The sequence below is a fragment of the Ambystoma mexicanum genome, chromosome 3q (assembly GCF_040938575.1).
Source record: "Ambystoma mexicanum isolate Mex_15411 chromosome 3q, UKY_AmexF1_1, whole genome shotgun sequence".
NCBI classification, from domain to species: Eukaryota; Metazoa; Chordata; class Amphibia; order Caudata; family Ambystomatidae; genus Ambystoma; species Ambystoma mexicanum.
In genome coordinates this window covers 331,390,781-331,416,420 of record NC_090926.1, presented here as the reverse complement: position 1 = coordinate 331,416,420, position 25,640 = coordinate 331,390,781, and the positions used below count along the sequence as shown (strand labels likewise).

The 25,640-nt window shown below is 45.7% G+C and overlaps 1 protein-coding gene across 1 annotated transcript in view; it reads right to left on the bottom strand.

The window, feature by feature from the left end:
* Positions 1-25,640, bottom strand: part of CLINT1 (clathrin interactor 1) — a 780,718-nt gene that overhangs the window by 636,114 nt on the left and 118,964 nt on the right. The window contains exons 2-3 of the mRNA XM_069653921.1: positions 5,729-5,833; positions 4,686-4,782 (exon numbers count right to left, since the gene is read on the bottom strand). Of these exons, the coding sequence (XP_069510022.1) occupies positions 4,686-4,782; positions 5,729-5,833 (202 nt within the window). The remainder of the gene's footprint in view (positions 1-4,685; positions 4,783-5,728; positions 5,834-25,640) is intronic.

The window sequence follows — 25,640 nt, the reverse complement described above, 5'->3', positions numbered from 1 at the left end:
TGTCTTTGTGGACAAGTGGTCCTCATGCCAGGTCTTTGACGACTTGTTAGCTAGCAGCTTATTCTACACAATCCGTACACACAATGATGTGCTGTCAGAGAAAACCTGTGCTGTGGACAAGATTAGCAAATGTGTCTCCAAATGACAGGGACTGTTCTAAAGGAGCAGTATCAGGTACCCGGGGGCCAGGACTGAGCCTTTCACACATTCTTCCATCCCAGAGGGCAGTTTTTCCTCAGACCGTGCCCTTGTGTGCACAGGTGTTCTCTCTGGAGACTCTCCCGTTTCAAGGAAACCAAGGTGGAGCTGTTTTGTAGGAAGCATCTTCGGACGCTGCATATGGTCCATCATAAGACCAGCAGATGGGTGCCTGTGGCTAGGCTCTCATCAAATGGACATTGAAGGTGCCACAAATCTCAGTCCTACAAAGTATGTTAAGGTCAAAGGTAGTATATGCTTTCAAGTTGCTGGTCCCCCACATAATACAAATCGTACTCATCAGTAATAGTATTTCTGCAGCCTGTTCTGCTCTTGAAAAAAGGAACAGAAGGAGAGAAGTCTGCTACTAGAAATTATTTTACAGTAGACACACTACGTTTGTTTACCCCTGTGTCAACATGTGCTAAAGTAAACTACAATCGTTTTTTTCTTGTTTGATGTTATTTTGACATTTAAAAGCACAATACCCATTTCACATCTATAAGCCTTACACTGAATGTCGAGCTCACATATTGAACACACGTATTGCACACATCAAGTTATCCCCCCCCCCCCGTCCTCCGGTCATCCCTCACAGCAGCTGGGGTCTGCAATCAGTTTTCGATTCAGATGTTGTTCGTAGATCAGTGAGCAGCTTTTCCTTCCTGGAGGAGGAGATGTCATAGGGACAGTGGAAAACAGATTACTCAGTACTTCTCGTCAGACCTGGGAGACTACCCTTGCCTCGTTGTGCATGCAGCAATGGTTTGTGAAAGTGTACAGTGAGCTCCATGCTAATGCTTACATATGGAGTCAAGTGGCCCATTCGACAGGGAAGCAAGTGCTGTACCTATTGATCTTCTACAATTTTCTCTGTGCGTGTTTGACAATTGTTTGCTAACTGACCGCATTCCTGTAGAACGTATGAAATCCATTTTGTAATTCCCTCCTTGTTAATAGGATTAGCCTTTTGAACGATGTTGAAAGGCACAAAGAACGGACATGTTTTCCGATTCAATTTGTTCTGCCAGCCTAAAATAACGGTTCTGCACACATCTAGGATGAGTAGGCTTTCTCCCCCCAGTAGATAGCTACTGTTTGAAAACAATAAATGGAACTCTATTATAACAGCACTTTGATATGAAGTGCCATGAGAATCTAGGATCTACCACCTTATCTCCATCAAAAGGAAAGGCTTCCTTACTGAGCAGGCTAGTAACTTGCTTACCCTTTAGAAGGGATTGCTATAAAAAAAAATGCAGCCTTTAAAGTGAACTGGTTCAATAAGCAATTGTGCATCAGCAGAAATTGAGGCAGCATTGGCCTATTAAGACCCCCCCCCCGATACCCCCTCCATGTTTCCACAGGCCTTCAATCAAGTGGGTGCAAGTGCATGCTCGGCAGGAGTACAGGGATAATAGTGGTTAAACCTCATAATCCTCCCAACACTACTAACACTACTAACACCTTAACCAGAAGTGATGCCAATCAAAGATTAAACAAACACAGCTCAAGAAGTATAACTCCTTTGCCTTTTGTGGCAGCGCAGGCAGATAGCAGGCTGTATTCTTCATGAGGGGTGTGAGCTAATGACAGAAGCAAACCAAATAACTTGAGTAAAATTCTGAAACAAAAGAACTTCCAATCAAGGTTGTCTAAAAATATGGTAAACAATAAGATGCAATCAGTCTACTAAAACACTAGCAAATATGCCACCTCTGTAAAGAGAACACAAAATTCAGACTGTTATAGAATTGTACTTTGTAGATAAGCAGGCGTGTTGAGGAATTTCATTGACACAATGTCAATGTCCAAGATCATGGCTTGGCAGAACAACGTACAGAAGGGGGCTTAAAAGTCACAATGGTCCCAAAAGCAGACATAGGGGGACAGGGCGTTGTCACAGAACCTTATTTTTCATCCTAGGAGTGAACAGCATTGAGCCAGGACTTTCAGCATTCAATCAGGAAGGAAGGGCTGCTGTAGAGTCAGGGTGCAGTAGCTCCATCTTTTTGCAGGTGCTAATGACAGTGGGCGATGTCGGGTCTGTGGCACTGGAAGGCTTATGGCCTCCAGTGCAGAGGAGGGACTGGTCTTCAGCAGCCATCGGGCTCGGCTGGCTCAACACTGGATCAGGGTATTGCAGCAGCATTGGCTACAAGTACAAAGACCAGGCAGCCTGGTCATATTGGGGTCGCTAGAAGATCAGCGAGTCTCAGATGCGCAGACGGCAGAGATTTGGCATTGAGCGAACTTTGAGATGCAGAGATAGTTGGGTGTTGAGGTCAAAGAGTACTCTGCTGCTTTGCATGCAGCAACTTGGAGGGCCAAAGGAGCCCAAACAAGCGACAAGGTAGTTCAGAGATGCAGGGAGAGCCACTGGTCCCTTCTTGGTTCTGCAGTTGCTGAGGGTAACACTCCAGGGGCTCCACTACAAAGAGTCCTTCGCTTACAATCTCACTGCAGGGAGCTTGGCTGGCAAGTACAGGTTTATGGACAGCACAAATGTCAGCTATACCTACAAGTTACAACACAGGCTGGTATCTGACCTGCAAATCTACTTTCTTGATCTTTAGCAGTTCTGAACACAGCCCATTTGCCTGAAACTCAATGGTAGAAATGTTTAAATTAAGATTCTTTGGGCTATATGGAAGATTAGTCATCTCTTGATCAGCTGCCTGAGAGTAAAACATGTCTGGGAGGTAATACAGAGGTCTTTTTTTGTAAAGAATGCAAAAGTAAAGAAAAACGTAGTGCTATTATAAGTGGACAACACTGGATCTGGCAGGTGGAAATGGGAAAGTGGCGGATGTAAGAGGTCAAGTTGAATGGAATATCAAAGGATGAAAGTGAACAGAGACAAGGGAGGAAGGATCCAGAGCAGAGATCAAGGAAGGATAAAAGAAGGAGCCGGCAGTACATCGGAAACTAATAAAGCGGGAGGATTAAACAGGAAGGAATGGAAAAGCACATAGCTCAGGGAGTTCCATAGAAGTCTTGCGACACACCAGACTGCTCCGCACTGCTACCTCCAGATTAAGCCAGTGTCACAAGCTCCTTTTTTTCAGATTTACACCCTCAAAGTGGTATGGCAATGCTTACTCTAAACCGAAGTACAACTTTGGTTAGTGTAGTAATAAAATCAAGTCTTCATTAAGTTGCTTGTCTTGCTTCGGTCCTTCATATACCACAACTGATCCAAAATTCTTGGTCTGATCTGTAAAAAAGGATGCAATTGACAGGAAGCAAGGAATCTCTAAACTGGTTGTCAGTGAGTGCCTGCTCTGCTTTCAAATGCTAAAATGCCTTAACCCTAGCTCCTCACCTAAAGAAATCTGCATGTAACACCAACTTTGAAGCGCTATACACATTTCCACATATTTCAGAGTTTTACACTGGGCTACTAGTTAGAAGACTACTGTTTCACAAGCCAAAACTTGGAATTTGCTTCCTCATGAGATCTTGATCACAACTCCGGTCTTGCACTTCAGACAAACTATTTAGTGGAGCAGTGGGATTACATCAGCACCTACAGACCACTTCCACTATAAGGTTTACCATGCAAGAGTAATCACCCAGCCATTCGCAACATAAGAACCCAGCAATTTCAATCCAAACAAAGATCCAAGAAATAATAGAAAAACACATGGGGCATTTGGGAGATGTGTGCCTGAAAATTAGCTGGAGTAGCTCAGTGCATAAGGAACTGGGATATATATATATATATATATATATATATATATATATATATATATATATCCTCAATCAAAAATAATCAACCATTATTAGCAAAAATATACCATACCTTTATGTGAATTAATAAAAAAAACTATTGGCAGATATTTTGCTGCCTATCATCTACTTCTCAAAGCTTTTAAGCCCAGACATATTTCTGTGCCAAGTTAGAACACTCTTAAGAGGATTTTTTATTTTTAAATGAATCCCCTTAATGGACTTTCTATTCACTGGAAATGTTACAAATGGCATGCCGCACAACAATCTATTGCAGACACTCCTAAAATGGAGAAATCCAATATGTAGTGACAATTCTTCCAAAATTGGACTGCCCGCCTTAATTAAGCATGGTCAGGGCATGTCAAACTTCACAGGTGTTCCACATATGGTCCTCGTGATCACAAGGATGTCGTTTCCAATTAATGCAAGTAATTTCCACGAGCACACTACCAATTATTAATGGTGCAATGGGCCCATCATGCGGTTTTACATGAAATGCGGATCACGGAGCAGAGCGCAGCTTTCTTTCGCTCCATCATTCCTAGATCAAAATGTTTAGGGGGTGGGGGTTTCGGGGGGCTGACATCAGGGTTTTAATCTTTAAGTCTTTGATGCCAAAAATACATGGAAGCTGCTCCTGTTGCAATCCAAAAATCCACATACTCGCGCCTTGACAACACCTGTGTATAGGCGCGTTACAAATACCATATCATATCATGTAAATGTTCAAATACCTATCATGTGCCACTCACCTTGTACACTCTTCGCCAGTTCTTCCGATTGTCTTTTAACATCCTTGTCCAGAGCATATTCATCAGCTCAGGAAACTGCTCGTACATGAAGGTTGCCCTGGGAACGAAAAGCAGAGACATGAAGTAATGTGATGGCAACTCAACACTAGATGGCAGGCTGGGACGTACAATGAGAAATGGTAACCAACACCGCCTCATGGCCAGAATACACTATAGAGTAACACAAAGCCACCATTAAATAATGTTTTCAACTTATCAGAACTCGCACAAGCCAATCACAAAACAAGTGCTCCATTTCTGATTATGAAAGTATGAATGTGGATAGAGATCAAGTAACACTGTCGTTTTTGCCCCCGCCCCTCTTCCCTTAAAATTGATGCACACAAATGGACTCTGTATCAAACTGTTCTGTCAACACAGTTCAGCACAGAGTGCATATAATAAGAATAAGGAGTCTACAGCAGCATGGGGAATATGCCCGTAAGGCAGCAGGCGACTGAACAGTACTCTACACGAATCTGCTCATGCACTCAATATCTGCGCACTGCTACATCAACCTGAAATAATTTGGCCAAACCCGAAATCAAGTACTTGTTAACAAATATGCTTGGACAGGAATTACAACAGCAAATCAACAAAGTCATAGAATAAAGCAATGAATGCTGGGTTTAGCAAATTCCTTTTATGTCAATATTGCTATCAATAGCTCATAAGCACATGTACAATCAATAATTGTTCTGCTAATGTGTAATGCAAATTTCCCTCAAATAGAACCGGTCTAGAAACGAGCTACTATTCAATGAGAATGCCCCCCCCCCTTGCACCCCCCAAGGAACTGGGCTGCCGGGTCCATGAAAATAACAGGAGAAATATTAGCCCAGAGGAAATAGGGCTGCTGGCTCCCCTGTGTGAATTTGACAGTTGACCATTTGAGGCACTGGGCTGATCATTTAGGATCACTTGCTTACAAACACAGGCACACACTTACACCCCTCTCCCCCCCCAAACACAGTTCGAATCAAAATCACAGTCTATATACGTACTTGGCAATCTCAGCCATGAGCTGCCCTGAAGGTCCCCAGGGATCATCATTTGTTGCTTCTCGAACCTTTGATTCGATCTCTGAATAATTCATGACTACATTGGTGCTGGAAGGGGAAAAGAAACACCAGTTGAGAATCAAAGCAGGGTGCATGAAAAACATTTCGCCATGTACAAAACCCTCTGGTACTGCACAAGCCATGGCTGCAAGAGCACAACTGTACCCACTTCAAACACCCACAAAGACAATACATTTTTCTTAACCTTTATCCTACGCCCATCTAGTCAATTCATGCTTCCCATCAATCCACTTTTTCACTACTGCACAGTATGCCTGGGTGACAGCACTAGCCTGACAGTGAGATCTTTGAAGTGTATTTATTAAAAATTGTGGCAATATATTATATGAAGCTCATCAATTAAGAACAAGTGTTAAACCTAATAGTTGTGGCTTTTTTATTGGAAAAGTATGGATGCACGTACGTTTTATTGCCATCATATACTGCAACATTTGAACATTCACAAGCCGTTGCCATTACACACCCACCATATTTCAGCAATTGTCATCTTTTGCCATGTCTTACCACCTGACAGATGGCGCATCATTTGCGAGGCGTCAGAAATGTTGGGTGCAAGGGTCAGAAGCGGACGTAAAATGAGGTAGTTGGTAAATGTTCGGGTAAGATCGGCAATGCTTCCAAAAACCTGCCTCAAGGAAGAGTATATTCACAGTCTGTGACTGGGCAAGTCTCATTACGACGCATCAGAAACCATGTAGCCTGCAGGACAGACTGGTGCCCCTCTGCTAACACTCTAGTTTCAATGGCATTCTTATATTGTTGACTACTTTGGTGATAGTCTTGTAGACTGTCCTTTCTTGCCACGATTCTTAGCCCACCCCATTCTGCCAAAAATCCTTTAACGATACGTCATGCGAAACACCAGTAAAGAATGTTGTGCTGTCTGCTGTTTCAAAAGGCTACAGAAGGAAAAGCACAAAAAATAAGCTTTTGGTGCTGTGACGAGACAAAAAGCGGCCACTGCTACATGGTATCTAATGTGCCACTGGAAGCCAAAGACAACACCATGGATTGATGGATATTTTAAAGATCTTATTTATATAATTTCCATAATTTTCAGTTCTGGGCCAGGGTGGAAAAGGGGGCCAGGGGCAAAGAAAGGGGGCTGGGGCGGAGGGAGAAAAGGCAGGCACTGTGATGCTGGAAATGCATTGGAGGAACAGGGCCTCCCCGTTCTTGTTCTGTAGTCCTTTTTCATGTAAGCTCTGTGTTATTTTCTGCCCAGAAGTCCATGTGGGACTCCTGGCAGTGCAGCTCTACCTATTTTTGGTTTGGTGTACAGACCCTTGGGATACCCTTATGGCACCCATGGGTAGGGGGTACAACCCTGTGCCCCTAGTGTATGTTTTTGTGCATCTGTGTGTGGCCCACAGAGCAGGGTATCGGCTGGTGGCAGCTCCATGCTGAATTTGACAGGTGCTACGAGTATCCTCCATTTTGGGATACCCAGGCCCTGCCATTGGAATCAGTTGATTCCCCGATAGAAGACAAGATGACCCCTGTGGCCTCTTGCCTTCTATTGCCTGTTACCTTGTTTTTCCCAAAGTCCTGGGAAGCCCTGGCTCTGTCCCTTCCCCCTGACTGGCTGTTGGGTGGAAGTTCCAGATATGGTATTGTGGGGAAGTTCAGGCCAGACTGGCTGGAGCCTTCCCAGTGACTGTATGATGTGGGTACAGCCTTGGGGTGGGACCTGGGTGAATGGAGTGTGTGACCAATATGCACTTCATGTTATGGGTGTCTAGTTTCTGGTATGTGACACAGACTGAGACAGCCCTGCCCAAAACTGGTATGAATGCAGTGTGGAGTGCTGAATGGCTGGGTACTTGTCCCAATACACATTCCTTGTTGAGAGTGTCAGAGGGAGGAGAATGGCCTGAATGGATTGTGAGCCCGATTGGCTGCCTGCCTGCTGAATGCCCTTCTGAATGATTGGTTGCCCGAGTGTGACCCAGCATAGTGAATGGGAGATCCACAGTATATCTGGGGGCCTCTCACTGATAGAAATCGTTCAGAAGCTGAATTTGATACTTGATGCTTAACCTTGGGCCAGGAAGAACTGGAAGAAGAAGAGTTGTTGTTGCTGTCCTTTGCCAATCTGAAATCTGCTGTGCCTTCAAGGAACTGGTCCAAGAGAGGACCTGGCTAGGAGACCTCTCCCCGAGCTATGAGGGACCATCGTGCCCCAACTAACCTTCGCCGAAACGCCCTGGAAGCCAGCCTTCAAAAGACTGTCTACCAGAGACAGGGACCGCCGAGGAGAACGAAGAGAAGCACCAGACAGTCCATCCACCGTCGACGACCAGGGTTTGCAGGCTTGCTATAACCGCTGGAGGCACGTCAAAGCTGTGTTATCCAGAAGCGGAACCGCTTGAAGGCGAGCTGCCGACGACCGGAGCCACAACGCTCCATTGATTAAGATCCTTTGAACTCAGGGACGCTCTCGGCAGCACCATCTACCGCCTTGTCCCGCCGGAGAAAGTCACGGCCGCTGACGCACCGAGGAGTAACCGCCGGTGGGTTTCCCGCCACCCGAAGACCGCAGATGACGCCAACGACTCGACGCCCTTGCTGGGCCAAAGTTCTTCAGTGACTCTCTTTGCGGCAACAAATTATCATCCGAGGTGCTGATCTTCGCAGGACACCCACGGCTGAACGTCGAAGAGCACCGCCAGGATGGAAGCTGCTGCCTCAACGCCGTTATTCACCATTTCTTCGAGGGATCTCGACGATCCGTGGCTCCTGCCTTAAAGGGAGCCGCTTAAGAAGGATCTGTCGACAACCCAACGTCTAACTCTGCTATTCCAGGTACATGGAGGTAGTAGAACCTTTCTAGAGGGAAATAAGACCCGTATAAACAATATATGGACTGGGCTTGTATTATATCTTTATTTACAAGTTGCCCAGGTTTGGGGGGGGAATACTCACACAGAACTGTGTCTATTGGTAGGGGCCAGTATTCTGCCTATTGTTTTAACCAACCTGCTTTCCTCCTATGTCTATTGTTGGTTCACTTTATTAACTGATTTGTATGACATTTGAACTGAGTACAGTTGATGCATGTTAAATAGAATCAAAGAGTAATTGTGGTACCACATAGAAACTGTATATAATTTACCATTTTAGATTAACTTGAGCACAAAGTGTGTTATTGTGATTGTGTACATAACTTGAGCCTATTTATATAAAGAACTGTGTTTTCAGTAACAGTGTGTGGACATTCCTCTGTGGGTGCTTGGGGACTACACTGTACTTAAGAACCAGCCTGCATCACCTCCTGAGAGCTGAAGCCTTGATGGCTCGTCCAACATTACCAAATAGAGAATCTTGGCTGTGGTGTTCTGTGCCTCTACTCTGCCATATAGAGAGCAGGAGTACAGACACCCCCTCCAGTCTTTACAAGCACCTCAGGAGAAAAGGTGCCCAGGCATCGGGGAAGGTCTGGACCAGGGTAAAAGGGGGCTGGGCCACAGGGTTGAAAAGGGGGCTGGGAGGAGACATGGGGACCGGGTCTGGGAAGAGGGGGGGTCTAACAATTCAGGCTGGGAAGCGGAGGGGGGGCTGGGGGGGTAGGGGTGGGGTCAGGGCCGGGACAGGTGAGAACAGTGAGGCAAGGCAAGGGGGATGGAACGGCAGTGCTGGGGGGGGGGGGGGGGGTTTGAGGATGAGGAGGAAAGGGCAGCGGGGGAAAGGGGCGAGGGGAAAAGGGTGAGGCGAGTAAGGTAGAGGAAAATAAAAGTAATGCTGAGTAGAGAGGAGGGCAGAGGGGAGAAGGAAGAGTGGACCATGGAGGGACAGAAGAGAGTGGGAAGAATATCGGAGGGAATGATAGGACAGGCGAGAGTACAACAGAGGAGATCTGAAGACCAGCAAAATGAGAGAAAGGGAACAATTGAGGGAGAGGATGAAGCAGGGTGTGTCCAATATGGCACATCCGCAATTCATTCCGGTTTTCAGAATCCAGGGAAGTGGTAGATCAGGGAACCCATAGAAAATCCCCAGCAGGAGACAGAGGGGTGCCAAATGTATAGGCCGTAGAGTCAAACATCATGCCCCCCTTCTGTTGTGGTTTGCTTTCCTTCATGAAAATCCTGCCCCCCCCCCTTACCAGCTTCATAAAGGGAAACCCCAGAAATATCCCTTCCAAAAAAGATTTTGCAAACTTCTGCCATGGTAGCAAACCAAATTGTTAATTTTTCCCTTCTCCAGATTGTTCTCAGCGCTGTTCAAAGATAATTAGGTGGAATAAAGCCAGAGGAATCTATGTCCCAAAATTTTGAAATCACAGGTTCTCTGTTAAACACCCTTGTCACATTATCCTCTGCTTCATCCACAAGGCCTCCCATCAACAGCCCTGACAAACATTTCCAACAAAATACATACTGGATGCTCCCTGAGCTCAGCTGGAAACAGCGACTCCACACAACACAAGCCTACTGTATTGCAAAATGTGGCACATCGGCACAAGCAGCTGGACTGAGATATCATTGGAGTCAAATGGGGACGAGGTACCAATGTGTCCTTGCAGAAAATAAGACTAGCACCACCACCTTTTTTTTTTAGGGGAGACGAGGGTAGTGAGCAAGAAGCAGATTGGTGCCAAGAGGGGCTGCAAGGTGAGCAGTAGCAGGCCTGAAGGAGGAGGGGAAATGGGGCACAACATACAGCTCTATGGATCCATTAGAATGCTTAGATTTGCTTTAACTCTGCAATGCAGTTACTGCACCATGGTGATTACAATGTTGTCAAGAGACATTACCACACGCCTAAACAACATGGCACTGTCACACATTAGACACATTGTAGGCTTTACTCCATTCAACAACACAAACTGCATTGTGAGGCTTTAGCATCAATATATCCCAACAAAGTATCGCTCAAACTGTGCAAAGCAGGGATACGAAAAAGCAAATATGAACTAGGTGGGTCTGCTATAAGGCAATATAGGTATGCCTTTACTATAGTTACTGTACTGCACCTTCGCTTCCCTGTCATAGCTGCATTAGTGTGCTTCCAAAATACAGACTTATTCGGAACCAGCTGGTAGTAAAGTTGAGAAGTCCAACCTAGTTGGCTTTCAGAAAACTGCTATGGGTAAACATGGAGCAGCATTCATACCAGACATTCCAGCAGTGCACAACAGAACAACACACTAGATCCACACCACTCCCACACGCCGACAACAGGACACAGCCTGCATCACCAAGTAAAAGAGGTCTCAGGGAACCGAAACAAGTAGATCCTCGCATATATCCATAACGGATCAGATGATGCAAACTGACAGACCAATACCAACATTATTCCAACCAATGTTAACTTTAGAAAAAGGTTGGCAAGACTCCAGCCAATTGGGCTAGCTTCCTTCTTCCCTTTCCATGTTTTCCAGCCCTCTTTCAACAACCTACCCCAGGGTTCCTGTGACCTCTAAGCAGAAAAATAATTTACAGCCAAATGTGAAAAGATTTATTTTTGTAGCCCGACTGCCAATTTCCTGTGATTGATAGGGGTTTAATAGGATTGGACACCATCTGTGGCCAGTGGGAGCACTCTCACTAGTCCTTACTGGAAGCTATCCCAGGAATCACCAAATGCTGGGATAGAAAACAGTAATCGTGGTAAGAGGTTTACGAGTGGTTCCAGTGTGCATTCACCTGCTGCAGGAGCACAACCACAGTGGGTACAACTAGGGAATCGCTGCTTCCTTCTACAGTAGCCAGCCATAACACAGGACAAGAAAAGTCACTGTAGGAGGATGGGCATCAGCTGAAAAATTCCGGAGCGAGAAGGATATATTTAACACTATTACATTTTGTGTTTGACAAGAAGGTATTGGTGGTGATGGGAAGGGCGATCATGAATTGGACAAAGGAAAGTGGTGCAAGGCAAAGCCACTTAATTGTTGCCTTCTCCCACTTCATCCTGTTGGTCACTCGTCCAGAGTGTAAGGTTGTCCCATAGCAACTGCATGATAAGGGTGGAGTCCTTATAAGAGTCCTCATATGAAGGCAGATCATGGTGCACTTTTGTGGGCATTGTTTGTGTTGGTGCATCAGGCCTTCATGCTTTAGTTACACTTGAAGGTTATTCAAAAAGAGATCTATATAAGGTATTTTCGTGCCTATGATTTTAACTACGGGCCGTTTTCCATATCCAAGGAGACGAGATTACTAAAACGCAATGACCTGTGGAGCAGGTGAGACCAACTAACGCGAAAGGATCGTGCAAGAATGAGAATTATTATTTATTTTTTTGGGGGGGAAATTCTAAGAATTGCAGAAGAAAAAGAAAATCTGGTCATTCAGCAACTCCACAACGTTCAACATTGAACAATGTTATCCCGATTGCCCAGGTCCTCAAGAGAATAGCTGGACAGCTATGACAATACAGCATTATCAAATATAATGACTAGGTGTAGAACAAATAATTTGAAATACAACCAGCACAGATTGAAGTTCCATCTGTTAATTGTAAGCCAGGTAGTTTTGAATATGATGGACTCAATGCTGATTAACTAGCACTGTGGCTTACATGTATGGGTAATAGGATGATGCTTTCTTTAATCGCCATGCTTGTGGCTGGGGTAAGGAGGAATGGTGTTGAGTCACTCACTGAGTGCTAAAGTCAAAGTAACAGCTTCTTGGTTCGCCCTCGCTGTTTTACTTGAAAACCTTAGGTCTTCTAGACAATGGGCCTCATTCAGACAGTTATTCTTCCGAATTACCACCAAAATCTATTACCACCACTTGCTCCCACGGGATTACAAGTGGTGATAGGGCAGTGTTAGTCCCCATTTAAGAAATCTGGAGTTTTTGGCGGAATTACTACCGGTGGAATTACAGAGTGGTAATTCTGCTGATTTTTGGGGGAAAAGTGGAGGATTTACCTCTAGCATTCTACCACTCTGTAATTCCGTGAGTGGCAATTCCACAAAAAACATGTAGCTTGGCGGTGTGGGAAAAATTGAGTTAATTTCAGATGCCGCCACTTTTTTGGCGGTAACGGAATTACTGCCACTATTTCCTGCACTGCCAAATTCAGGATGAGGCCCAATTTCGTCACTCTGTGATAATCAAGTATTACTTTGTGGGTCTTTAACTGAAGGAACACATTACTCACAATAGGATAAAAACTATGCATTTGGGAACAAAATACAATCGATTTACTACAGGAGGCATGCAGATCCAATGGTAGAATCAGCACCTTTGTAAAACACAGCGACACTGCCTACCACCCAATTTGTTTCCTTACCAGACCCAAGTGACTGCTTAGAACTGAAAAACATAGCTAGACTTCCACCAACCCATCAATCCTCTCCAGAAGAATTACAGAGTGAGCGTAAGGTGTTGAACCAAGTGTTTCAGAAAATTAAAGTCCTGCAAGGTTAAAATGCAAATCTCAGAAGACAACCCAAGCCAGCTCCTTAGAAAGAGGCATCTGAACTAGCAGCTCGAGGCTCCATAATAGGCTCCACGGAATGTGCCATTTCGGACACTACTACAGCATCAACCCATCATCCGCCACTTCAGCTACTCTAATGAAGATCTTGCTATTTTCTTGGTGTGGACAGAAGGTACTGTTCAGCCACCAATGTTGCTCACTTATCACAGGGAACCTAAGGAAAAAGCATGCTTCAATCTTATTTACTTGGTTCAAGAGAATATTTCAGAGACTTTTTCTTAGCTAACCCAAGCCCAATATATGCAAGAGATCTCAGGGGGCTGCCACACGCCTACCTTTGAACCCCCAAGCTTCTTGTTCTTTCCAGACACTTATTGCTGTGGGTGGGAAACTGCAGGATTTCACGGGGTTGGTTCCTGTAAAGCCCAATCAAATCCACAAAATGCAGCTCCTACTGATCAGTTTTGAACTCCACAGAGAAATAAAGCAATGTGCAATGTAAGAGGAGTGTTTAACAGGTGGTTCATCAAAGGCTGATACTACAAAACCAACACAAAGCAGAGTGTGATGGACTGACCAACAGAGCAACCCTGGGAGGGAGCAGTGATCACACGAGACAGCAGTGGGCGGACGCCAACAGCTGCTGAACACGGCTGAGAGCGAGGGAAGAGCTACCACTACTAAGTACACCACTGGCAGGATGGACAGGACTGCCGAGGGCGGTTATCCCAGCAGACCAGGAATAAGAACGACCAGGAATAAGAACAACCAAGTAAAGAACAACAAAGTAATGGGTCAGCAGCCCTGAAGGACCCAGAACATTGGCAGGGAACAAAAAGCCCCTACTAGCTTACTGCAGTGTCTGTTTGGTACTCTGGAAATATTTTTAACCCACTTCAGAACTGGCTACTTGAACTAGCCCCAGCTCTACAGCTAACCTAGAAATATTAGACTAGCTTGTATTCCTTACTCATTTATTTTTCTCTTCCTGAAGACAAAGTGCATGAGCACATCCCCACTTTGGATTAATACAAGGGAATAGGAGTATAGTAATACTGTAGAAGCTATGCAGAACACTACCTTTATGTGTAAACACTGTTACTTTGTCTTTTGGTCATTGTTCTACAAAAATGTGAATATGATGTAATATATACCTCACAAAGCAGTATGAACACACCCTTGATTTATATGCTGTGATGTGGTCTAGTACTGTTTTGAACACTACAATATCCATACTCTGTTCATTTGTTGAAATATGAATATGTTAGATGTAAATCCAGTCAGAGGACTGGACCTGCTGAATAAAAGCAGCCCTTTTTGAGCATGAAAGCAATGTCTCAGGATATGTGTATGAAACCTAAATCCAGAGTAAAATAACCCTACTATTTGGATACTCAGCTTACTTTTGAAGCACTAATTGAAAATGATAAACTGTTACAGCACAGTAAACACTCCAAATAAGGTTAGAGTTTAAGCATTTGACATGTGGTTCGAGCCCCCTCCCCCATTTTGTTCTCTACTCAGTACCCAAGTTAGGCCTTCGTAGAAAAATTAGGTCTGGGGAATAATGTGGTGTTGGGGGGGCGGAGGGAGCCACCCCCCCTTAAGTCACTAGAACTATTCAGGATTCCATGGAATCTGCCCTGCTAAATCTGAACTCAACCCTAGCCTCGGCTTTTGATAGGCGGAATATAATTTCTGATTTTTCACCCAAGCTCTGACCCGGGTCCTTCTTTAGCCCCTAAGAAGTGAACAGCGAAATCTAAGCATTTAAAAAGACAACTAAGTCCTGTGTCTAGTTCCCACTCTCCAACTAATTCCCCTAGTAGGGTCCTGAAGCATAAGCAGGGGGGGGGGGGGGTATTCTCTCAGCCAATTCTTCCGGCTCTCTCCACTTCAACTCCCTTATCCTCTCCGAATACTTCGGATGATTCAGACGCCCCACCTAAGAGGCGTAAGAAGAAGGGGACCCCTGTGAATTTATCCCAGGGAGCTAAGGGTCCACTGTTGGATGATAGTGGGGTACCATTTTTTTTAGCCCCCTCTCCAACATACGAGGTCTGCGGAATGGCACCCCTCGGAGGCTGTTTCTTCTTTCATACATCATTGGGTCAGAAGACCGCTTCCCAAGGAGGACATGAACAAGTTACATTCCGAATGCCCTAGACCAGTTATTCCGGATAAGGTGGCCTTTACCCCGGATATGGATCAATCAATGGTGTCCTTTTTCTCTCAAAGAGGAAAGGACCCCAAAAAGGGGTTGACAAGGCCCTTCGCAGTTGTTAGGATAAATTGCTAGACATGTTGGGACCCTTGACTCAAGTATTTGAATTGGCCAAAGACGCTGTGCTCACCAATACCCCAGTTGATGTCCAAGCTCTCAGAGGCTGGGTACAGAGGACAGTGTGCCTGCTCGGCAATGCCAATGCAAGCATTTACAGGGAAAGGCACAAATCCCTTCTCAAGCGCACTGACTAGAAGCTGCAGGATATGCGGAAGGGAGGTGGGCCCTAAGGACCAAGGCAACCTGTTCGACGACAGGTTTATTAAAGATCTTTCTACCTATCTGCACATCTTCATTGCCCTAGATGAGGCCCAAACCAACATCAGGAAGGTTTTTCAACTTACAATTTTTGATAAGGCCGGACGAGGTAGAGCCCGTTCTTCCGGCCGTTCCTTCCGGAGTTCTACCCGCCCACAGCAGTATGCTTCTCGAGGAGCACATCATTCTTCTTCTGCTAGAGGATCCTAAGCTGCCTTCTACCCCCAGAGGGGATTTCAATGGAGAGGACGTGCCTGCAGTGGTGCGGGTAGAGCAAGATCCGCTCCAGATATGACCACAAGGTTTCTTCCCAGAGAGGTTTGGGGGGGCAGGCTGGCAAGGTTCTTCCATCGGTGGGAGGAGCTCACCTAAGATCCATGGGTATTACAAACAGTTCAGGGATTTCAAATTGAGTTTTACTCCCCCTCCCTGTTAACTCTCTCCTTCCCCTCTCCTCTTGTTCTACAAGGGCAAACAGAAGTTAGTGAATGCAGAGGTCCGGGATCTCATCTTCAAGGGTGCAGTGGTCCCAGCCACCTTCAGGGCCACTCAATTCATCAGCACGATTTTCCTGGTACCAAAACCTGAGGAGGGAACCTGTCATAAATCTACGAGCCCTCAACTCTTTTGTAGTCTACCAACATTTCAAGATGGAGGGCATCATTTATCTGGACGACATGCCCCTGGCACAGGATCTCCAGGTTCACCTAGGCCACTTACATTTGACAATTTCCCTGTTGCAAGCCCTAGGATTTGTAATAAATGTGAAGTCGTCCATATTCCAACCTACTCAGTGCATCCAGGTTCTGTGCTTCAATATAGATTCCAGGCAATGCATCCTTCTACCAGACCGCAGACTTAAGGATTCGGAAGGAAATCTGCCTCCTCCTAAAAAAAGGGATGACATCTATCAGACAGTTAGCAAGAGTGGTGGGGATGCTATCCGCCTCCATTCAAGCCATCTTTCCTGCTCCCTTACATTACAGAGCGTTACAACGCCTAAATGGGAAACATCTTTGCAAGAATCTGTCGTATTCTCAAATGGTGGTGTTGTCCCCTGATGCCAGGTTGGCGCTCCTATGGTGGCTCAAACATATGACCGCCTGGAATGGCAAGGCGATCTTTGGTTCGTCTCCCGATGTAGTTCTAGAATCCGATGCCAGCAGGGCAGGTTGGGGAGCCAAGATAGGACAGGTTTCCACTGGAGGGAAATGGTCAGTTCAAGAGACGTTTCTTCATATAAATTGTCTGGAGTTACTGGTGGGCTCCTTTGCAGTCAAGAGCCTCCTCAAGAACCAAGGGAATTGTTGTGTCCTTCTTTGGATAGACAATATATCAGTGGTACGAAACATAAACCACCTAGGGGGGAACCTGCTTGAAGGCCCTAGCAGGTCTAGCAAGGGAGTTTTGGCCCTTTTGTTTAGACAGGAACATCCTCTTAAAGGTAAAATATTTCCAGGTGCCAGCAATGCTGTGGCATACTGGAATTCCCGGTACCTCCAGGACAGGAGCGATTGGATGCGGGACAGGACGGTCTTTGCCAATATCCTGTCTCTCTGGGGTCCAATTCAAGTAGACCTTTTTGCCTCTCATCTCAACTGTCAAGTCCCTCTCTTTTACAGTTGGAGACCCGATCCCTTGGCTTTAGCGACCAACGCCTTTCTCCAAAATTGGGCAGGTTCCCTGTCCTATGCCTTTCCTCCGTTCACCAGGATTGCCAGAGTCCGGGTGGAGGTACGCAGACAGTTTGCGACATTGATAATAGTAACCTCCTTTTGGCCCTCTCAGGTGTGGTTTCCCGCTCTCCTAGAGTTAGCGGTGGATGTCCCTCGTCTTCTCCTCCACCCTCGGCTCCTAACGGACCTGACGGGTCACCCTCACGACCTGGTCCTTCAGGGCATCTCTCACTTAAGGCTTGGAAGATTTCAGCTCTTCCTGGTGCTTCCAAGGGCTTTCGAGGGCTTTCACAGGACTCATCAGTGTCATCAAGGATTCCTGGGCAGCCTCCACCAAGTCAGGCTATTCCACAGCATGTAGCCGCTGGGTGGGCTGGTGTTTGGCGCGGCACCTTAATCCCATTTCTGCTCCTCCTGTAGAGGTAGTTAATTTTTTAGGTGAGCTGTTGGAGGGCAAGGCTTATAGAACTATTCATAGGTTCAGATCAGCCATTTCAGCTGGCCACGTCCTAGTTAAAAGTGGGCAGGCACTTCTTGGTGAGTAAGGCTCTTAAGTCTACCGACGTTAAAGTTCACCCTGAAGCCAGATATTCAGTTCTATGGCATATCAATAGGGTCCAGGATTTGTTTCACTCTTGGCCCCATAACGGCGATCTATCCTTGCAACAACTTTTCACAAAGTTGACCATGCTTCTGTATCTCATTTCAATTAAAAAAGTGTCGGATATCAGAGCTCTGGATGTTGACAATAAGGTTTTCTCCCCCACAAGGGGTGACTTTCTTTATGTCTAGAAGAACTAAATGTATGATTTCTTCCATTTCATATCCAGCACTTCCAGAAAACATTTAACTGTTTTACAATGTTTAAAATGTTTTCAATTAGGAGGGGCTTAGAACCCCCGTTACCTCTCAGCTGCTTATTTCCTATAGGAAACCCTATAAGCCATTTTTCCCCGCCACTTTGGCTAGATGGATTAGGCGGGTAATGAAGGAAGCTGGGATTGACATTTCTTCCTGAGAGTCCACATTCAAGACATTTTATCAAGCGTATTGACCATGTGGCTCTTAATGTAATGCAAGGACTTTAAACTTACATAATATGAAGCCTCCTGTCTTGACATAGAATGATTAAGGGGGATTTAGATTCTATTAAAGACAAGGAGGCGAGTATTAGAACACCCACCCATCCTATTGGGTTTTGTTTTACATGCTGCTTCGGATTAAGAAGATTCAGACAAGGAAGTTTCTCGAGAGCCTCCGCATGGTGTGGCATATGAGGATCGCCGAGCTTGTCATCCATTGGAGTGTTCGTGTTACTGTTTCTCTTAAGGATGGCATCATAGAGCAGCTTCAGAAGAAGAGTTGCTATTAGAGAAAGGTACTTATATGGGGTGGGTTTCTGCTTATTGGTTACTGGCAGGGCTTGACCTGAGCCCCATCGTGGACTGGGATTCCTCCCTTTGGTTCTAATGGAATACTGTGTTTTTCCTGTTTTACTTGTTTGAAGCTATTTGTTTTACAACAAAAAATGTCTTTACTGCTATGTGTCAGTAGTAAAAACTGTTTTGCACAATATTCGCCTCATGTCTAATAGAATCTAAACCCCCCTCTCACGTTAGTGAGGGGGATTAATCATTGCTACTTAATCAACAGCACCACTCTTAGTTTCAGCAACACTTTGGGAATGCCTGCAGGCAAATAGCTCAGACTGTCCAGACCCCGGACTGGGCACTAGAGGGGCAGCCTGCATAGCAGGCCCACCCCCAGGGTACTCACCTCGCATCCGCCGTGGGAGGAAAGGGCATCCCCGGGCCCAGCCACATCTAGCCTGGCTCCAGGAAGCAGTTATAAGGCATGGGGCTGCTCAGCACATCCTCTTTTTGCAGCCCCCAGCCTGAAGTAGTTCAGAGTTAGTTCGTGTGATGAAGCTTTCTTGAAATAATCGTGGGATATCCAGGTAAATATTCTGTGGTATGGTGGTACTCGTCCTCAGTATTTCAGAGCGAGCAGGACCGGCCTGGTATGCGTGTTGCAAATGGAGGGCGAACATTTTGCTGGGCAGGGAATGGAGCGGCGGGCTGCAGGTCTGCGGGGTTTAGCAAGATTGCTCTGAACAAATTTGTGAAGATTCCCCTTGGCGGTCGCTGTGCCACGAATTGTGCGTTATTATTGGTTGGGCTGCTCTGCATGGTATTTGTTCCCAGTGTGTGTGCAGTCTCGCACCGAGCCGCAGTTGGGGCACGATTTAAATGTTGTGCTCCCTGTGCGGTCAGTATGTGGCTGAGTCATTGTTCCATTGGTTGTTTCTCTCTGCATCCTTTGATGTGTGTGTAGTTTGTTATTTCATGTGTCCACGTGTTGGACCTTGAGGGTAGTCTGACACCCGAATCTTCCCTCATTCATAATAGTCCCACATTCTGATTCAGATGATTTCATTTACTTAGTAGTTTTTGGAGGATCAATATTTGATTTTCGTTTGTTGCCTTTATACCATATGAAGACTGCCTTCCAAATGAAACATTCTTTTATTCTTTATTCAGTTTCTATGGAGAGAAGACATTTATATTACAGCTATACAGCAAAGTTCAGGATGTAACAAAATGTAATATAATATAATGTACCGGTACATTATATCACATTACATTTTGTTACATCCTGAACTTTGCCGTATCTCGCCACTTCCGTCTCTGATCTTCCATGTAATGTTCAGTTGTGGAGTAATTTATTGATCGTTGTCTCAGGCTCTGCTGTGGAAACATGTTGGTGTGTATTTTTGATGCACTACTTCGTAAATAGGACTACATTACCCAGCTAAACTCGGGAATACACGTATGCTCCCTCTTTGGAGCTCTCATGTGACTCAGTCACGGAGCATTACGCATCTATAATTCGATGAACGCCCCAGGCAATGTTTATGAATGCCAGCCGGGACGCTGCACGCTGATGCATGCACCGTTACGAACAGAACGAACGGCAAGGTTAGAATGCTTTTTTATTCACATTTAATTCTACTTTGACTAGCTCCAACGCAGAGACATGCTTTTCGCGGAATCCGCTTTGCATGGTGCCTAAGAGAGTGCTGGAATTTCATCGTAGTATTTTCGATACTCACCCACAAAGAGGAGTAGCGGACTTGGCGCCCTCATGTATGAATACTTGACGCACAAACTAAACTATATGCAGTCCCCATCAAAAATGCGTTAATGATATCTTGAAGTACTATTTACATACAGGGTTTGTCACTCTGGGGGTGCTTTTCTGTATGTGTTAGAGGACGGACTCGCCTAGGAGCCGTTCCTATGTATCAACTATTGAAGCTAGTACATGTTCTCTTGGTGAACATGGTTTTAAAGTTTCACTGAATTCATGAAACAAATGTTGCCATGCAGCCATTATTCTAGATTAAAGGACCTTATGGGGCTTTTTTCTTTCTGAAGGTTGTACGGCAATTGGCTTATCTAAAAACAGCCGATTCCGCTGGCCCGTGTGCTTCTCGCAGCTCTTTACTTTTGTTGCGCCATGCTTCGATTTTGCCATTTTTTGGAGGGACAGCTTTTCTTGGGTTGTCCGAGAGGTGTGCAGAGGGCTGGTTTAACCTCGAGTGAGACACTTGAACCAAAGACATAACATCCGAACAAAGAATTCGATGTGAGGGCTCCTCAGTGCAAACATGGTTGTTTCAGCCCGTGTCGCGATCACAAGGGCCCTCACTGCAAGTGATGCACCTGCCTGTACCGCAGGCGGGTCTATAATTAGGCCACATTGGTTTTTACAGAATGCATGGTAATGTTCTGTGTTTTGCATCACTTTGTATTCTTGTCAGGGGAACTAAAACAGAAAGCACTGTTTTTTGATGTAGTTCGTTATGTAGGTTTTCACTGTGGGACCCGCAGACATGAGTTCTATTCCCAGCTTCGCTTCTTATCCAAACTGCTAAGTAGTGTGCTGATGTTTTAATCAACAGGTTTACTGTTTTATGTTCAGGCGAAAACAGATGTGAAATAATTACAAATATATGATCCTGGGCAAGTCACTCTATCCCTTACCCTTTACCTTGTCAGGCATAATTGGGAGCGATTAAAATAAGCATTGGCAAAACCAAGAGTTTGGGCTTTTGTGAAGGCATGGGATACGTGTTTTCCAGGCAGTGCTATAATGTTACTAACTGGCCATATGGTGACAACAGAGGTGTGTTAAACGAGGCCCCGCCCGAGAACCATAACTCTGAGCATTTGTCTCGAAATTATGGCTTCCCAATTTGGGGAGCCGAGTTGTACGCATTTGCTGAGCGGATCTCTTGTCGCGCTAGGAGCGTTTAATTTGTAAGTGCCATGGCGCCTTTCGCGCCAATTACAATTTCAAAATGGAGAGTTCCTGCAGCGAATTTAATGAGCTCAACATTATGAATCTTTTGCGTATTCAAAAGGTGACGAATAAATACGGCAATGTCGAGTGGCACTCATATTTAGGGGCTGAATTTAAGGGTCGCAATTTGATATTTAAGTTGTGTGGTAAACTGGCATGGACAATGTTGAACAAGCGTTGCAGTACGTTCAGCCATATAGCCAGATGCGCCTAGGGAGAAGGTTGCGAGAAAGTTTAGGCGTCCAGAGTGGGTGATGCTGAAAAGGGATCAATAGCCATTTGTAACAGGAGGCCACTTTTAATTAAAGTTGAGCAAGCAATACAGTTAATTCAGCCAACCAGCCAGGTACTTAACAGCGGTGACAACTGATTTAATTTACCTGTATGTACACAAGGGAGAAGGTTCCAGGACAAACACAGAAGAATCCCTGCAGAGGGATCATGCTTAAATGTACCGGCGGTTGTTGGCTGCATTCTAATTTGGTACAAACCCGCTTCAGAGGGCCGCTGTGCTTATGTATACCAATTTTACCATCCACATTTTTGCATTTTAACAGCAAGTTCCTCTACGACAGCCACCTGCTGACAAACATTTTATTTGTAGCTTTTCAGTGGCCATTTAGTGTTTTCGCTCCCGGCTGGCTGGCCGCCTCATGAAAATTGGTGGCTATTAACCTCGGCAAGTCACAGGTTTGGATACCAGCAGGGTCCACTTTCGAGGTCAATAAATAAGTAGCAATTCAGACCGGGTCGTCATGGTAATGCATGTAAATGTGTCTGATGTAAGGCACTGTACTCTGTGCTATAAATAAAATTGACAATTGCGCAGAAAAGGGAGAGACGTGGAGGACGAGATAGAGGTGCCCACACACCAGCAGGTTGTTCAGGCCCACATTTCCCCCCTCCACTGCAGCTGTAGACACCCCTGGAAAGTGAACTGCCTACCAAACCACCACCGAAAAGGAAGCAGCCAGTGCATTAACCCGAGGGGTAAGGTTGCAACGGTCACGTCACAGGAACCTTTGTTGGTATAGGTGGCAGTTAATACCGCCGGGCAATCTGTCGAAGTGCAGAAGGTGGTTCTTCCAGCAGTTGGAGAGAGAAGAGATATGTGGGGCGGGGATCCCACAAACGGTTAATGACCGATAGTGGGGCAGTTGGTAAGCAGTCGACAGTTAAAGAATGTGAAAAGGAAATAATGTGTAAAGCTTTAGAAGAAATACTAAGATTACCACGGGAAGTGGTGCGGGTACCTAGGGAAGGGGCCCCAAGAGACCGCTAGAAGAGTTTGGGAGGGCCCCTCCGAGCCTGCTACTATCATGGGGGTTTTGGGGGCACAGGCTTTTTGGTTTAGGAGGAGTGGTTGTCACACCAGGGTCTGCAGCACCTGTATGCCAGCAGGGGGTTACAGTTCTGGGGGACTTGATTGTGCAGCGCTAAGGTGGGAAAGGGGTAGCACCTTCAACATTGGCTTTGGAGGTACCCACTCTGCAGCAACCAGATGGACGTTCAGGGATAGCAGCTGCTGCCATGAGTGGGACGTGCACCTGAGGTGTTTGGCACCTCCTTAACAACTATCATACCTTTGTTATCTGGCAGGTCGACCTTAGCAAGGCATATTCCCAGGCATGTGAAAGAGGATTTGGGAAAGGGAATATTTCGACATATCATTATTGGCGGTAGAGACAGGAGGACAAGAAGAGGCAAAAAAGAACTAGGCCCGAGGAGAACATAGGAAACGGGAACAAGGCATTCTCTTTGTTCACAGCAGCAGTTATGGTGAGATACCCAGTGCAGGGTCCAGCTTTATGGAAGTACAGGGATACTATTGGGAATGAGTAAGGATGTATGGCTCCACAGGATGGATAGATTACGACAGGGATTTTAGATCCAAGATGTCAATGGTGCCAGATATGACATGGGACCAGAAGGACACAGAGGGCTGGGTTTCATTTATGAAGGGTAGGGACAGGGCCAGTAAGGCAACTGTTGATGTGTCAAAGGAGACGCAGAAGCCGTGGTACAGTAAGGATGAGCCCAACCAGGGTGCTGACTGGCGGCCCTTTCAACAAGGCCCTCAGCACAGAGGCGAAAGGATCAGGTACACAGGGGTTTTGGTTCCAGACAGGCCTGCAGTTAGTTTAACAAGGGGTTGTGCAGTTGGGGCGCAGGAGTGGGAGGAGTCACCCAGTTGCAAGATCCTTGAATTCCAACACGAAGGGACTGAATAGATCAATGTGGGAAAATGACTCCCCAGTAGGAAAAAAGGTGCAGCAAGAATATTTTTAAGTTGTATCCAAAGGACAAAAGAGTGAGTTACTGTTTAAATGTTTTTTGTCCTGCATTTTTGTGGTTTGAAGACTGTTTACATGCTGTCATAAGGATGGAGATATCGGAGGACGACGAGGATCGCCTCAGGTTTGTCTCTACAGTATGGCCTTGGGCACTGCAGAAGGACCCAAAAGTTTGGTAAGGTGTGTGAGACTCACCCGGGTTACAGGCTCAGCAGTAAGATTGGATGGTAATCAAAATATGGCATATGCATAATTAGAAGTATGAAATACAGTAGGCCAAGCAAAGCCAGGGTGAAATACCTTGCGTCCAGTCATAAGGAATTAAAATAACAGGACATAGGTCTGGAAGGTACACGGACAAAAAGCATAAGCTCGTTATAACCAAATCATTGTTTTCAGGCTTTGCACAAGAACAGCCACCGAGTGATCCATACAAAGGTAATTGGAATGGCCGACCTGGCAGTCGGGCAGCATAAGGCAAATGTTTCCGCTGGGTTGTGTTCACAGCTCCAAAATGGGCAGGATGTGCTTATAAGAGACGAGGAGTGTAGATGCAGGTCGGTAAGTTGTAGGGGTATTGGGGGCGTCGAGGGGATCACCCCCAACATGTGGCAGAGTTACGGGGCAATCCTAGCCGGGGAGGAGCGAGTTTGGCGCTGCGTTTTTGGCAGTGGGTGGTTTCCCGATGGCCACACTAGAGCCAAATTCTGATGACAGGCACCGAGTCCTTGGGGACAGTTGAGACTCCTAGTCAACGAGATTCAGTGGTAACGAAGAATTACTGCTTGGCAGTTTATAATCAGTGGAGCCGTCCGCTACCCTCCAAACCGGAAGTGGCAAGTGTCGCTGGAAACAATAAGATAATGACAAGCCCGGAAAACCAATGGGCTACCTTACAAGTCAAAAGGAGATGTAACTTTACTGAGGGCTGGGACCGCACCCCCCCCAAACATTTTTATGACTCCAATAAATGTGACCTTGTGATTCTAGGCATGTGTAACCATTGCATGATGTCTTATAACCCGAAGAGGCGGGTTGGGTTGTGGGGGGGAGGGGGTTGTGCTCGCTATGATCTTTTGCAAGATAATCTGAAAATGTGGAGTCCAATTTAAGAAAGATGTATTCATTAAGCAAAAAGAAAACATGCTTTATAAGGCCCTGTTCCTCATCAATGTGATCATTATGTGTTTGATGAGAGGGGACTGTTTAGCAGTGGCAACCCCAAAACTAACCATTCTAAACAATAGAAAACAACGCAAATAAAAGGAGGATGAAAACATTGTTGCAGGGATATTAAAAGGCAGCAGGCGTTTATTAATTTCCGGTGTTTTTTACATGCGATCCAGCCATATTCAGCAATTATATTTATAATAAAGCATGCCGATTCGCAACACTGAGAAGCGTCAATTGCTTCTGGGTGGACAGTTACACTTCTGGGCAAGTTTGTGCTGGGTCAGGGTCACAACTGGATATACTGGAGAGTTAGGCCAGTTTTAAGTTCTACCAATTGCCGAATGGACTTCGTAGAGCATTCCCACACCTTATGCAGTCATGTGAATTGA